The sequence below is a fragment of the Tachypleus tridentatus genome, chromosome 2, assembly GCF_004210375.1.
Source record: "Tachypleus tridentatus isolate NWPU-2018 chromosome 2, ASM421037v1, whole genome shotgun sequence".
NCBI lineage: Eukaryota > Metazoa > Arthropoda > Merostomata > Xiphosura > Limulidae > Tachypleus > Tachypleus tridentatus.
In genome coordinates this window covers 153,326,634-153,342,078 of record NC_134826.1, presented here as the reverse complement: position 1 = coordinate 153,342,078, position 15,445 = coordinate 153,326,634, and the positions used below count along the sequence as shown (strand labels likewise).

The following is a 15,445-nucleotide window of genomic DNA, read 5'->3' as shown; positions in this document are numbered from 1 at the left end:
ACCATCCTTAAAACGTTCATGCCACTTGAAACATGCCGTACGCTTCATAGCAACATCACCGTAAGCCGTGTTAAGCATAGCAAAAGTTTCAGTCGCAGATTTTCCAAGTTTAACACAAAATTTCACAGCAAGTCGTTGCTTCTTCAGGTCATTCATTCTGAAATCCGCCAAACGTAAAATTGCACTTCACTTAAAACCGCGTAGCTAATACACAAATGAAGATATCTGCAATCGGGAAAAGGCGTCGTAATCAACTTATCTGTGCAAACCTAGCGACACCAAGCGGATACCCCTGGAACCAACTGGAGCCGCGCAATTCAAACAGTCCGCGTATTTTTTGAACAGACCTTGTATAATGGCTTACGTCATAGATTACTTGAAATGGCATTACCCCAGGAAACTATTCGCTGGCTGTCCAACTTCCTGGAAAACAGAATGTGTAAGGTAAATGTAAATAGGGCCCACTCAGGGTCCTTTTCACCCGAAGCAGGAGTCCCGCAGGGAGTGGTTGTTAGCGCTATATTATTTATCATGTACGTGAGTAATATGCCTCTGTCGGACCTAAATTTAGGTTATGCATCACAGTTCGCTGACGATGTAGCAGTCTGGAAAAGTGCCCCCACTCCGTCAATAGCAGCAACGAACCTACAACCAGTCCTAAATAACATCGAAGAATACTGCCAGAAATACAGAATCAAAATCAATATTCCAAAAACCCAAGTCATATTATTCAACAGACTGAATAAGCTGAAAAAAGATCCACCAAAACTCTATATGAATGGATCACTTTTACTGACTGCTACTTCTGCTAAATTTCTAGGTCTAACCTATGATTCAAAATTAACGTGGTTACCACATATTAAAAATATACTGATACGAATCTGGAAAAGAGCAAACTATGCAAGAAGTCTTTCAGGTAAAATCAAGGAACATCACCAGACAACATACTTAAAATCTACAAAACGTACATTAGGCCAACAATAGAATATGCATCACCTGCCTAGATTAACATAGCACCCACACATGTACAGAAACTTCAACGTATACAAAATTCAGTACTAACTTCAGCATATAAAGTACCACGTAGCACCTCAACCACATTCATGCACAAGTATGCAAACATAAACACAATATCTGAAAGACTCTTGCATAATTCTCTAAAATATTTCCATAAGAATTGGCATAAAAATGACTTAATGTGTGATCTCGACAGATATCACGTACATGATGTAAATGGTACTAAATACCTCTCCCATTTTAACATATATTTAAGAAATGTAACACAAGCTGGCTACTATGCACTAGACACTTAGTCCTTGTTTCTTTTTATTATTATAATTATTATTTTCTTTTTTTAATCATTATTTTTTTTCTCTTTTTGAATTATTATTCAAGTATTGAATAATAATAATTATTATTACTTTCTTTTCTGTGTGTGTGTGTGTTACTACAAGTAGTAGTAGCATTCTCTCAATCGAGAAAAAGGAGAAAAATACAAAAAAAAATATATATATGAAAGTACAAAAAAAATAAAAATGAAGAAAAAAAACACAAGAGAAATAATAAAGGGAAAATACAACAACAAAAAAACTTCTTGTTCGTCCATGCATGGACTGAGCCCTGAAATGGGCCTGAGTATGATGTTATACTTTTAATCTGGCCCAAAGCTTAAAAAAAACAAAACAAAACCCTAAAGACAGACGCTATAATTGTTCGGGAGGGAGGAAGAGGTCAAATGTACCTGACCTGGGTATTTAACATCAATACCCAAATACCGACACAGTGAACTTGGAACAGACCTTGTATATCACCAACGTTTTTGGGACAAGTCAGTCTCAATTTAAGTCAGTGATATTTTTTTATAATATGATAACGACTATACGCTAGAAATTTAGATGAAGAAAATAAATCACGATTTCCTTCAAAATAACGACTGTATACAATTTTCAATTTATTTCTATAGAGTGAGCTATGAGAAATTAGGTTTGATAAATTGACCTTTATAGCGTCTGAGCTGCCATCTAATAGCTTAAAATGAAGTTGTGTAACAACATATTATTAATCGTGTACTCATTTTATTGGGCTCGGCATGGCCTAGCGCGTTAAGGCGTGCGCTTCGTAATCTGAGGGTCGCGGGTTCGCGCCCGAGTCGCACCAAACATGCTCGCTCTCCCAGCCGTGGGGGCGTTATAATGTGACGGTCAATCCAACTATTCGTTGGTAAAAGAGTAGCCCAAGAGTTGGCGGTGGGTGGTGATGACTAGTTGCCTTCCCTCTAGTCTTACACTGCTAAATTAGGGACGGCTAGCACAGATAGTCCTCGAGTAGCTTTGTGCGAAATTCCAAAACAAACAAACTCATTTTATTTAACTTTACATGAATTATTTTACTTCCAAAATATTTCAACATGTATGTTAATAGGAAATATAAAAGAAACTGATAACGGTTCAGCTATATCTTAAAGTATAATGTGATGATTTATTAGCTTGTTCCAGCAGGTTAACCAACTTGTTCTTTTTCTGACTGTTAAGGGAACATATATAAACCAATTGTACTCGTATTACATATATTTATCACTTCTGACTCTTAACAGCTTTTCGTGATGACGAGAAACCCATCTGAAGTAAAAATATAGTTCAGGACGGCTGGTCTGGTATGGATATTAATACTTTTACCAATGAAGCAGGGAACAACGTTTCGACTTTCTTAGGTCATCTTCAGATTAACAGTTTTCTAGCTTCGTCTTTAGGTGTCAATATTATTAACTCATAGTTTCAAGATAAAGCAATTTTGTTTGTTATCACCCACTACGAGATTAATTATTAACTTTATTTTTTCAACCAGTAAAGAAGAAACTGTTGGTGTTTTTCTAAATCCACCCAATATACAAGTAACTGTTGGTCATGTGTAGTAACTACTGTTTGAACTGAGATAGGTGATATTTAGCAACTATTGTTTTACCTACTAATGAATATGATATGTGGCAACTACTGTTTTAACAACTAATGTATGTGATATTCAGTAACTAATGTTTTAACAACTAATGTACGTGATATGTGGTAACTACTGTTTTAACAACTAGTTTATGTGATATTCAGTAACTAGTGCTCTAACAAATAATATATGTGATATTTGGTAACTACTGTTTTAACAACTATTGTATGTGATATGTGGTAACTACTGTTTTAACAACTAATGTACGTGATATGTGGTAACTACTGTTTTAACAACTAATGTATGTGATATGTGGTAACTACTGTTTTAACAATATGAATAATTCAACATACATCACTGGTTTCTTATCCAAGGAGGTATGTTGTAAGTTTGATGAATATTTCAACATACACGACTAGACTAAGGAGATATGCTGTACATTTATCATTTCAGAATGATGTTTATTTTAACAATCATAGTTCCTATTGTTCTTTAAAGGTGAAGTGTTGTTGTGTTTCCTTTCTTACTTACCAGGTTGATTTTCTCATCCAAAACTCTGAAGAATTCTGTTTGGCTTGGTGTTCGTTTACTGCAAAGAACGTTGATAAGTTTCAATAAACTTACTGAAATTTAATTAGCTTAAAGCTAACTACTCAATACACAAAGTTTCAATAATGTTACCTGGCTTAAGTGTTCAATATTTAATAAAGTTAGTGCTCAGTATACAACTAACTTTGTGTTAAATGTACAACGTTTCAGTTAAAAGTGTTGAATGTAAACAGTGGAATCCACTGTGTTACACAATCAACTTTATAACTAAACAACGTGGAATCCACTGTGTTATACAATCAACTTTATAACTAAACAACGTGGAATCCACTGTGTTACACAATCAACTTTATAACTAAAAAACGTGGAATCCACTGTGTTACACAATCAACTTTATAATTACACAACGTAGAACCCACTATGTTACACAATCAACTTTATAATTAAACAACGTGGAATCCACTGTGTTACACGATCAACTTTATAATTAAACAACGTGGAATCTACTGTGTTACACAACCAACTTTATAATTAAACAACGTGGAATCTACTGTGTTACACAACCAACTTTATAATTAAACAACGTGGAATCTACTGTGTTATACAATCAACTTTATAATTAAACAACGTGGAATCCACTGTGTTATACAATCAACTTTATAACTAAACAACGTGGAATCCACTGTGTTACACAATCAACTTTATAACTAAAAAATGTGGAATCCACTGTGTTACACAATCAACTTTATAATTACACAACGTGGAATCCACTGTGTTACACAATCAACTTTATAATTAAACAACGTAGAACCCACTAAGTTACACAATCAACTTTATAATTAAACAACGTGGAATCCACTGTGTTACACGATCAACTTTATAATTAAACAACGTGGAATCTACTGTGTTACACAATCAACTTTATAATTAAACAACGTGGAATCTACTGTGTTACACAACCAACTTTATAATTAAACAACGTGGAATCTACTGTGTTACACAACCAACTTTATAATTAAACAACGTGGAATCTACTGTGTTATACAATCAACTTTATAATTAAACAACGTGGAATCTACTGTGTTACACAACCAACTTTATAATTAAACAACGTGGAATCTACTGTGTTACACAACCAGCTTTATAATTAAACAACGTGGAATCTACTGTGTTACACAATCAACTTTATAATTAAACAACGTAGAACCCACTATGTTACACAATCAACTTTATAACTAAACAACGTGGAATCCACTGTGTTACACAACCAACTTTATAATTACGCAACGTGGAATCCACTGTGTTACACAACCAACTTTATAATTACGCAACGTGGAATCCACTGTGTTACACAATCAACTTTATAATTAAACAACGTGGAATCTACTGTGTTACACAATCAACTTTATAACTAAACAACGTGGAATCCACTGTGTTACACAACCAACTTTATAATTACGCAACGTGGAATCCACTGTGTTACACGATCAACTTTATAATTAAACAACGTGGAATCTACTGTGTTACACAATCAACTTTATAATTAAACAACGTGGAATCTACTGTGTTACACAATCAACTTTATAATTAAACAACGTGGAATCTACTGTGTTACACAACCAACTTTATAATTACGCAACGTGGAATCCACTGTGTTACACGATCAACTTTATAATTAAACAACGTGGAATCTACTGTGTTACACGATCAACTTTATAATTAAACAACGTGAAATCTACTGTGTTACACAATCAACTTTATAATTAAACAACGTGGAATCTACTTGTTACACAATCAACTTTATAACTAAACAACGTGGAATCCACTGTGTTACACAACCAACTTTATAACTAAACAACGTGGAATCCACTGTGTTACACAACCAACTTTATAATTACGCAACGTGGAATCCACTGTGTTACACAATCAACTTTATAATTACGCAACGTGGAATCCACTGTGTTACACGATCAACTTTATAATTAAACAACGTGGAATCTACTGTGTTACACAACCAACTTTATAATTAAACAACGTGGAATCTACTGTGTTACACAACCAACTTTATAATTAAACAACGTGGAATCTACTGTGTTATACAATCAACTTTATAATTAAACAACGTGGAATCTACTGTGTTACACAACCAACTTTATAATTAAACAACGTGGAATCTACTGTGTTACACAACCAGCTTTATAATTAAACAACGTGGAATCTACTGTGTTACACAATCAACTTTATAATTAAACAACGTAGAACCCACTATGTTACACAATCAACTTTATAACTAAACAACGTGGAATCCACTGTGTTACACAACCAACTTTATAATTACGCAACGTGGAATCCACTGTGTTACACAACCAACTTTATAATTACGCAACGTGGAATCCACTGTGTTACACAATCAACTTTATAATTAAACAACGTGGAATCTACTGTGTTACACAATCAACTTTATAACTAAACAACGTGGAATCCACTGTGTTACACAACCAACTTTATAATTACGCAACGTGGAATCCACTGTGTTACACGATCAACTTTATAATTAAACAACGTGGAATCTACTGTGTTACACAATCAACTTTATAATTAAACAACGTGGAATCTACTGTGTTACACAATCAACTTTATAATTAAACAACGTGGAATCTACTGTGTTACACAACTAACTTTATAATTACGCAACGTGGAATCCACTGTGTTACACGATCAACTTTATAATTAAACAACGTGGAATCTACTGTGTTACACGATCAACTTTATAATTAAACAACGTGAAATCTACTGTGTTACACAATCAACTTTATAATTAAACAACGTGGAATCTACTTGTTACACAATCAACTTTATAACTAAACAACGTGGAATCCACTGTGTTACACAACCAACTTTATAACTAAACAACGTGGAATCCACTGTGTTACACAACCAACTTTATAATTACGCAACGTGGAATCCACTGTGTTACACAATCAACTTTATAATTACGCAACGTGGAATCCACTGTGTTACACGATCAACTTTATAATTAAACAACGTGGAATCTACTGTGTTACACAACCAACTTTATAATTAAACAACGTGGAATCTACTGTGTTACACAACCAACTTTATAATTAAACAACGTGGAATCTACTGTGTTACAAAATCAACTTTGTAAACACGTTTTTATTTTTCAAAAGCTTTAACATTATTCTTCGTATACGGGTAGTTTAAAAACCACTGAGAACAAAATATTAGAAACAAAATGATTCGACTTTGTTACTCACACCTGGGCTCTCAGTGGTCCAGAAAGTGTCCGGTTCCCCTTGTCCTTAAGTTCAGGTTTCACATTACGGTTCAATATCGTTGTCTGAAAAAAAACCCAACAAAATCTACCAATAGGTTAATGGTACAAAACAGGGTATTATACAGGTTCATTTCGTAAAACATTTTATACATCCACTTTCAACAAGTATCAAACGTTCTGTAGTCTACACTTTCAACAAGTATCAAACGTTCTGTAGTCTACACTTTCAACAATTATCAAACGTTCTGTAGTCTTCACTCATCAACAAATACCAAACATTCGATAGTCTACACTCATCAACAATTATCAAACCTTCTATAATCTACACTCATAAACAAATATCGGATATTCTATAAATACACTTTCAACAAGTATCAAATGTTCTGTGGTCTACACTCATCAACAATTATCAAATGTTATGTAACCTAGCAATTCTACAGTTTAATGGAAAACCCCACAATATACAAAACAAAATATCACCGAAACATCGCTGTTTATTATAAAATCATATAAGATATGTTAGTAAAACCTCAAATGTTAGATATATTTAAATATTCATATAAAATATATTAGTAAAACCTCAAATGTTAGATATATTTAAATATTCATATAAAATATATTAGTAAAACCTCAAGTGTTAGATATATTTAAATATTCATATAAGATATATTAGTAAAACCTCAAGTGTTAGCTATATTTAAATATTCATATAAGATATATTAGTAAAACCTCAAATGTTAAATGTATTTAAATATTCATATAAGATATATTAGTAAAACCTCAAGTGTTAGATATATTTAAATATTCATATAAGATATGTTAGTAAAACCTCAAATGTTAGATATATTTAAATATTCATATAAGATATGTTAGTAAAACCTCAACTGTTAGATATATTTAAATATTCATATAAAATATATTAGTAAAACCTCAAGTGTTAGATATATTTAAATATTCATATAAGATATATTAGTAAAACCTCAAGTGTTAGATATATTTAAATATTCATATAAGATATGTTAGTAAAACCTCAAATGTTAGATATATTTAAATATTCATATAAGATATATTAGTAAAACCTCAAATGTTAGATATATTTAAATATTCATATAAAATATATTAGTAAAACCTCAAGTGTTAGATATATTTAAATATTCATATAAGATATATTAGTAAAACCTCAAGTGTTAGCTATATTTAAATATTCATATAAGATATATTAGTAAAACCTCAAATGTTAAATGTATTTAAATATTCATATAAGATATATTAGTAAAACCTCAAGTGTTAGATATATTTAAATATTCATATAAGATATGTTAGTAAAACCTCAAATGTTAGATATATTTAAATATTCATATAAGATATGTTAGTAAAACCTCAACTGTTAGATATATTTAAATATTCATATAAGATATATTAGTAAAACCTCAAATGTTAGATGTATTTAAATATTCATATAAAATATATTAGTAAAACCTCAAATGTTAGATGTATTTAAATATTCATATAAGATATGTTAGTAAAACCTCAAGTGTTAGATATATTTAAATATTCATATAAGATATATTAGTAAAACCTCAAGTGTTAGATATATTTAAATATTCATATAAGATATATTAGTAAAACCTCAAATGTTAGATATATTTAAATATTCATATAAGATATGTTAGTAAAACCGCAAATGTTAGATGTATTTAAATATTCATATAAGATATGTTAGTAAAACCTCAAGTGTTAGATATATTTAAATATTCATATAAGATATATTAGTAAAACCTCAAGTGTTAGATATATTTAAATATTCATATAAGATATATTAGTAAAACCTCAAATGTTAGATGTATTTAAATATTCATATAAGATATGTTAGTAAAACCTCAAGTGTTAGATATATTTAAATATTCATATAAGATATGTTAGTAAAACCTCAAGTGTTAGATATATTTAAATATTCATATAAGATATGTTAGTAAAACCTCAAGTGTTAGATATATTTAAATATTCATATAAGATATATAGTAAAACCTCAAATGTTAGATATATTTAAATATTCATATAAGATATGTTAGTAAAACCTCAAGTGTTAGATATATTTAAATATTCATATAAGATATGTTAGTAAAACCTCAAGTGTTAGATATATTTAAATATTCATATAAGATATATTAGTAAAACCTCAAATGTTAGATGTATTTAAATATTCATATAAGATATGTTAGTAAAACCTCAAGTGTTAGATATATTTAAATATTCATATAAGATATATTAGTAAAACCTCAAATGTTAGATGTATTTAAATATTCATATAAGATATGTTAGTAAAACCTCAACTGTTAGATATATTTAAATATTCATATAAGATATATTAGTAAAACCTCAAATGTTAGATATATTTAAATATTCATATAAGATATGTTAGTAAAACCTCAACTGTTAGATATATTTAAATATTCATATAAGATATATTAGTAAAACCTCAAATGTTAGATGTGTTTAAATATTCATATAAGATATGTTAGTAAAACCTCAACTGTTAGATATATTTAAATATTCATATAAGATATATTAGTAAAACCTCAAATGTTAGATGTGTTTAAATATTCATATAAGATATGTTAGTAAAACCTCAACTGTTAGATATATTTAAATATTTTAAAAGAAACCCCTGTAATACCAAAAAACTTAAAATATTTATTACCGTAATCTCTTGGTTGTTCGCTTCCATTTTCCGTGAATATATAGGATGTAGGTGGGAGACACCCATGGGTGTAAATACCTTCTCTCCTGGGAATAACAACAACAATAAAACATTAATTACACTTTTAACCAGGTTTATAATATATTGTACGTGCAGTTTTCAGATGAGTATTTAGAAACTTCCATTACTGTGTAAAAACAATAAAACTAATATTAGATACTGGTTTCTAAGTGTAGAAAGATACCTTCATTTAAAGATAAGAAATTATTGTTTGTGTGCATGCTGGTTCATACACACTTCTCTAAGTAGATACAGCTCTAGTGGCCAATCAAGAATAACCTCACATTTAGAGATACTGCGTCCTCAGTCCTCTTGGAACTATCCGAGTAATATTCTAGATTTTAGTCGTTGGAGAATACAGTGTTGTACGGTTAGTCACATTATGATGTTTTTTTATCTGTAGACATCACATTAAGAAACAGTACATCATTTCACGGAACGTAACAGGGAAACAACGCATTTGTGGTTCGTCTGATACTCTGTCTATTCTACACTGATGTTATGTACTCTACTCTAAAGTGTATACCTGCTGTTCTCTAGTCTACTCTGTAATGTATATGTGGTGTACTCTAGTCTACTTTGTAACGTATATAGGCTGTTCTCTAGTCTACTCTGTAATGTATATGTGCTGTTCTCTAGTCTACTCTGTGATGTATATGTGCTGTACTCTAGTCTACTTTGTAACGTATATAGACTGTTCTCTAGTCTACTCTGTGATGTATATGTGGTGTACTCTAGTCTATTCTGTAACGTATATAGACTGTTCTCTAGCCTACTCTGTAATGTATATGTGGTGTACTCTAGTCTATTCTGTAACGTATATAGACTGTTCTCTAGTCTACTCTGTGATGTATATGTGGTGTACTCTAGTCTACTCTGTAACGTATATAGGCTGTTCTCTAGTCTACTCTGTGATGTATATGTGGTGTACTCTAGTCTATTCTGTAACGTATATAGACTGTTCTCTAGTCTACTCTGTAATGTATATGTGCTGTTCTCTAGTCTACTCTGTGATGTATATGTGCTGTACTCTAGTCTACTTTGTAACGTATATAGACTGTTCTCTAGTCTACTCTGTGATGTATATGTGGTGTACTCTAGTCTATTCTGTAACGTATATAGACTGTTCTCTAGTCTACTCTGTGATGTATATGTGGTGTACTCTAGTCTACTCTGTAACGTATATAGGCTGTTCTCTAGTCTACTCTGTGATGTATATGTGTGTGTACTCTAGTCTATTCTGTAACGTATATAGACTGTTCTCTAGTCTACTCTGTAATGTATATGTGCTGTTCTCTAGTCTACTCTGTGATGTATATGTGCTGTACTCTAGTCTACTTTGTAACGTATATAGACTGTTCTCTAGTCTACTCTGTGATGTATATGTGGTGTACTCTAGTCTATTCTGTAACGTATATAGGCTGTTCTCTAGTCTACTCTGTGATGTATATGTGCTGTACTCTAGTCTATTCTGTAACGTATATAGGCTGTTCTCTAGTCTACTCTGTGATGTATATGTGGTGTACTCTAGTCTACTCTGTAACGTATATAGACTGTTCTCTAGTCTACTCTGTGATGTATATGTGGTGTACTCTAGTCTACTCTGTAATGTATATAGGCTGTTCTCTAGTCTACTCTGTAATGTATATAGGCTGTTCTCTAGTCTACTCTGTGATGTATATGTGCTGTACTCTAGTCTATTCTGTAACGTATATAGGCTGTTCTCTTGTCTACTCTGTGATGTATATGTGGTGTACTCTAGTCTATTCTGTAACGTATATAGACTGTTCTCTAGTCTACTCTGTGATGTATATGTGGTGTACTCTAGTCTACTCTGTAACGTATATAGGCTGTTCTCTAGTCTACTCTGTGATGTATATGTGGTGTACTCTAGTCTATTCTGTAACGTATATAGACTGTTCTCTAGTCTACTCTGTAATGTATATGTGCTGTTCTCTAGTCTACTCTGTGATGTATATGTGCTGTACTCTAGTCTACTCTGTGATGTATATGTGCTGTACTCTAGTCTACTTTGTAACGTATATAGGCTGTTCTCTAGTCTACTCTGTGATGTATATGTGCTGTTCTCTAGTCTACTCTGTGATGTATATGTGCTGTACTCTAGTCTACTTTGTAACGTATATAGACTGTTCTCTAGTCTACTCTGTGATGTATATGTGCTGTTCTCTAGTCTACTCTGTGATGTATATGTGCTGTACTCTAGTCTACTTTGTAACGTATATAGGCTGTTCTCTAGTCTACTCTGTGATGTATATGTGGTGTACTCTAGTCTATTCTGTAACGTATATAGACTGTTCTCTAGTCTACTCTGTGATGTATATGTGCTGTACTCTAGTCTACTTTGTAACGTATATAGACTGTTCTCTAGTCTACTCTGTGATGTATATGTGGTGTACTCTAGTCTATTCTGTAACGTATATAGACTGTTCTCTAGTCTACTCTGTGATGTATATGTGGTGTACTCTAGTCTACTCTGTAACGTATATAGGCTGTTCTCTAGTCTACTCTGTAACGTATATAGGCTGTTCTCTAGTCTACTCTGTGATGTATATGTGCTGTACTCTAGTCTACTTTGTAACGTATATAGACTGTTCTCTAGTCTACTCTGTGATGTATATGTGGTGTACTCTAGTCTATTCTGTAACGTATATAGGCTGTTCTCTAGTCTACTCTGTGATGTATATGTGCTGTACTCTAGTCTACTCTGTAACGTATATAGACTGTTCTCTAGTCTACTCTGTGATGTATATGTGGTGTACTCTAGTCTACTCTGTAATGTATATAGGCTGTTCTCTAGTCTACTCTGTAATGTATATAGGCTGTTCTCTAGTCTACTCTGTGATGTATATGTGCTGTACTCTAGTCTATTCTGTAACGTATATAGGCTGTTCTCTGGTCTACTCTGTAACGTATATAGGCTGTTCTCTAGTCTACTCTGTAATGTATATAGGCTGTTCTCTTGTCCACTTTGTGATGTATATATACCATTCTCTAGTCTATTTTATAATGTATCTGTGCTGTTCTCTAGTCTACTCTGTAATGTTCATAGGCTGTTCTCTAGTCTGCTCTGTAACGTATATGTCTTATTCCATAGTCTACTCTGTAATGTATATGTGCTGTACTTTAGTCTACTCTGTAATGTATATGTGCTGTACTTTAGTCTACTCTGTAATGTATATAGGCTGTTCTCTTGTCTACTTTGTGATGTATATGTACCATTCTCTAGTCTATTTTATAATGTATCTTTGCTGTTCTCTGGTCTACTCTGTAATGTTCATAGGCTGTTCTCTAATCTACTCTGTAATGTTCATAGGCTGTTCTCTAATCTACTCTGTAATGTTCATAGGCTGTTCTCTAGTCTGCTCTGTAACGTATATGTCTTATTCCATAGTCTACTCTGTAACGTATATGTCTTATTCCATAGTCTACTTTGTGATGTATATGTGCTGTACTTTAGTCTACTCTTTAATATTTGATGTATCATGTATCTGTTGTTCTGCTGGTGGATTTTTCTCCCTATTAAGTTTATACCTGCCAAAGGTCATCTGAGACAAACAAGAATTCGTTTATGTGAATTTGCCATTTGTAATGTTAAACCTTTATTTGACGCCTGTATCTGCAATAGGTGTTGAAATGTCGCATATTGTGATGTAATCACCAACCCACGTAAACTATCGTAAAACAGGTGTTAAACAAATGGTGTTGATAAATTACAGGAAGTATTTGTTGCTTGGTATCTCCAAGAGACATAAGTTATCAATTATTTTTACAATATTTACCTGGGTTTCTAATCTTTTGTGTAAAACGCTATTAGAAACTTTAAATCGAAATAATAAATATAAAAATTAATTTCTTTCAGTAAGCTGACTGTTATTGATTATACATACTTAGACTACCAGACAATATATTAATTAAAATAAAATAAATTAGTTAGACAACCAGATAACGTTACAACTAGAACAATACAAGTTTATTAGTCCGTTACACATGATACAGAATAAAAACTGTCGTTTAGAAGAAAATAGATAAAGACGAAGAGGGATGAAAAGATGGAAAACTATCAAAATATTTATAACACACATACCGGCTCCATTCTTATTATTATAATATTGTAGATGTTTGTGTTACCCATTTCACAATGTTCATCACCATCATCTTCTGAGTAAGAACCTCGTCGTCTTGAAGATAAGTACAGCTTGCTCGGACCGCAGCCCATTACGTCATTTTAAAATGAATTGTAGACTATCTTGTACGTAACAATTTTCCTGTAAGATGAACGTATTATGTGAATGAAGAAATCATCTTATTCAAGCAATAATATCTTTAATAACCAGCTTCACATTAACCTCAAGTATCTCCTGACGTATCAGAAATATCCTAAACATGAGTACCTGAAAGTTTGACGTTCTAGTTAGGCCTACTTTAGGATTTCGGTAATTTGTAAAACGTTGTCGACAAAAAATCTAACAGTCCACTTAGTCTAAGGGCAGTACAAGGTAACAATTGAACTTCAGAAGGTCTAATAGCCTAGTTAGGCTAATAACATATTTTTGGTAGAGAATAGATGGCATTTGGCCTTTAGAAAGTTTGAAAGCCTAGTTAGGCTGATGAAATGTTGCTGATAGAGAATACTAAATGACCTTCAGAAAGTCTAGTTGGCTATTTAGGCCGATGACAGATTGTTGGTAGGAAATAGCGTTTAGTTAACAGAAAGTTTAATAGTGTAGTTAAGCCACAGACGGATTACATTTAGAGGATATCGTGAGTCTATGAAAACAGTATAGTAGATGAATGGCATGTTATTAGTAAAGGATGGTTTGTTTGCTTTTCAATTTTGCGCAAAGCTACACGACTATAATCTGTATTCGCCATCTTTAATTTTGCAGTATAAGATAAAAGGGAAGACGACTAGTCATCACCATCAACCGCTAGCTCTTGGGCTACTCTTTTACCAACAAATAGTGGGATTGACCATTACATTATGACACGGTCACGACTGAAAGGGCGAGTATGTTTACTGTTTTGAGAATTGAAACCCGTAAGATGCAGATTGTGAGTCAAGCGCCCTAACCCGCCAGTCTAAAACAACGTTGTTTTCATTGTAAACATGCAGAGGAAAGGTGACGTTTCAACACCAAACGTATGATTGACAATCAGAGTATAATGAATACACGGTTGAAATATCGATGATCGAACTCGAATCCGCAGCTAATGAGTCCAGCACACTGATTGACTAGCCCTGATTTGTAAAATAAATAAGTTTCTTTTATTTATTTATTAGACAATTATAAAATCAATCTGAACATTTTACAGTCTGAAATCAATATGTGATGAAAAAAAATCTTATTGTTTGACATCAGTTGATGAATAGGATGTATACAGTACTGTCTGTCATCAGTTGATGAATAGGATGTATATAGTACTGTCTGACATCAGTTGATGATTAGGTTGTATATAGTACTGTCTGTCATCAGTTGATGATTAGAATGTATATAGTACTGTCTGTCATCAGTTGATGACTAGGATGTATATAGTACTGTCTGTCATCAGTTGATGATTAGGTTGTAAATAGTACTGTCTGTCATCAGTTGATGATTAGAATGTATACAGTACTGTCTGACATCAGATGATGATTAGATTGTAAATAGTACTGTCTGAAATAAACTGGTGATTAGGGTAATAATGTTATTGTTTGAACTGGCTACGATTAAAAGCTTGTCTTATGGAACCAACAAGTGGTTATATGAAAAGCTCACTGTATGGAACCAACTAGTGGTTATATGAAAAGCTCACTGTATGAAACCAACTAGTGGTTATATGAAAGCTCACTGTATGAAACCAACTAGTGGTTATATGAAAAGCTCACTGTATGAAACCAACTA

The 15,445-nt window shown here is 32.3% G+C and overlaps 1 protein-coding gene across 6 annotated transcripts in view; it reads right to left on the bottom strand.

Annotated features, from left to right (window-relative positions):
* Positions 1-15,445, bottom strand: part of LOC143245390 (uncharacterized) — a 30,206-nt gene that overhangs the window by 3,594 nt on the left and 11,167 nt on the right. For all 6 annotated transcript variants that reach the window (XM_076491673.1, XM_076491676.1, XM_076491674.1 and 3 more), the window contains 4 exons: positions 13,692-13,828; positions 9,483-9,568; positions 6,762-6,844; positions 3,466-3,523 (listed from right to left, as the gene is read on the bottom strand). In XM_076491673.1, coding sequence (XP_076347788.1) covers positions 3,466-3,523; positions 6,762-6,844; positions 9,483-9,568; positions 13,692-13,779 — 315 coding nt within the window. In that variant the 5' untranslated portion in view covers positions 13,780-13,828. The remainder of the gene's footprint in view (positions 1-3,465; positions 3,524-6,761; positions 6,845-9,482; positions 9,569-13,691; positions 13,829-15,445) is intronic.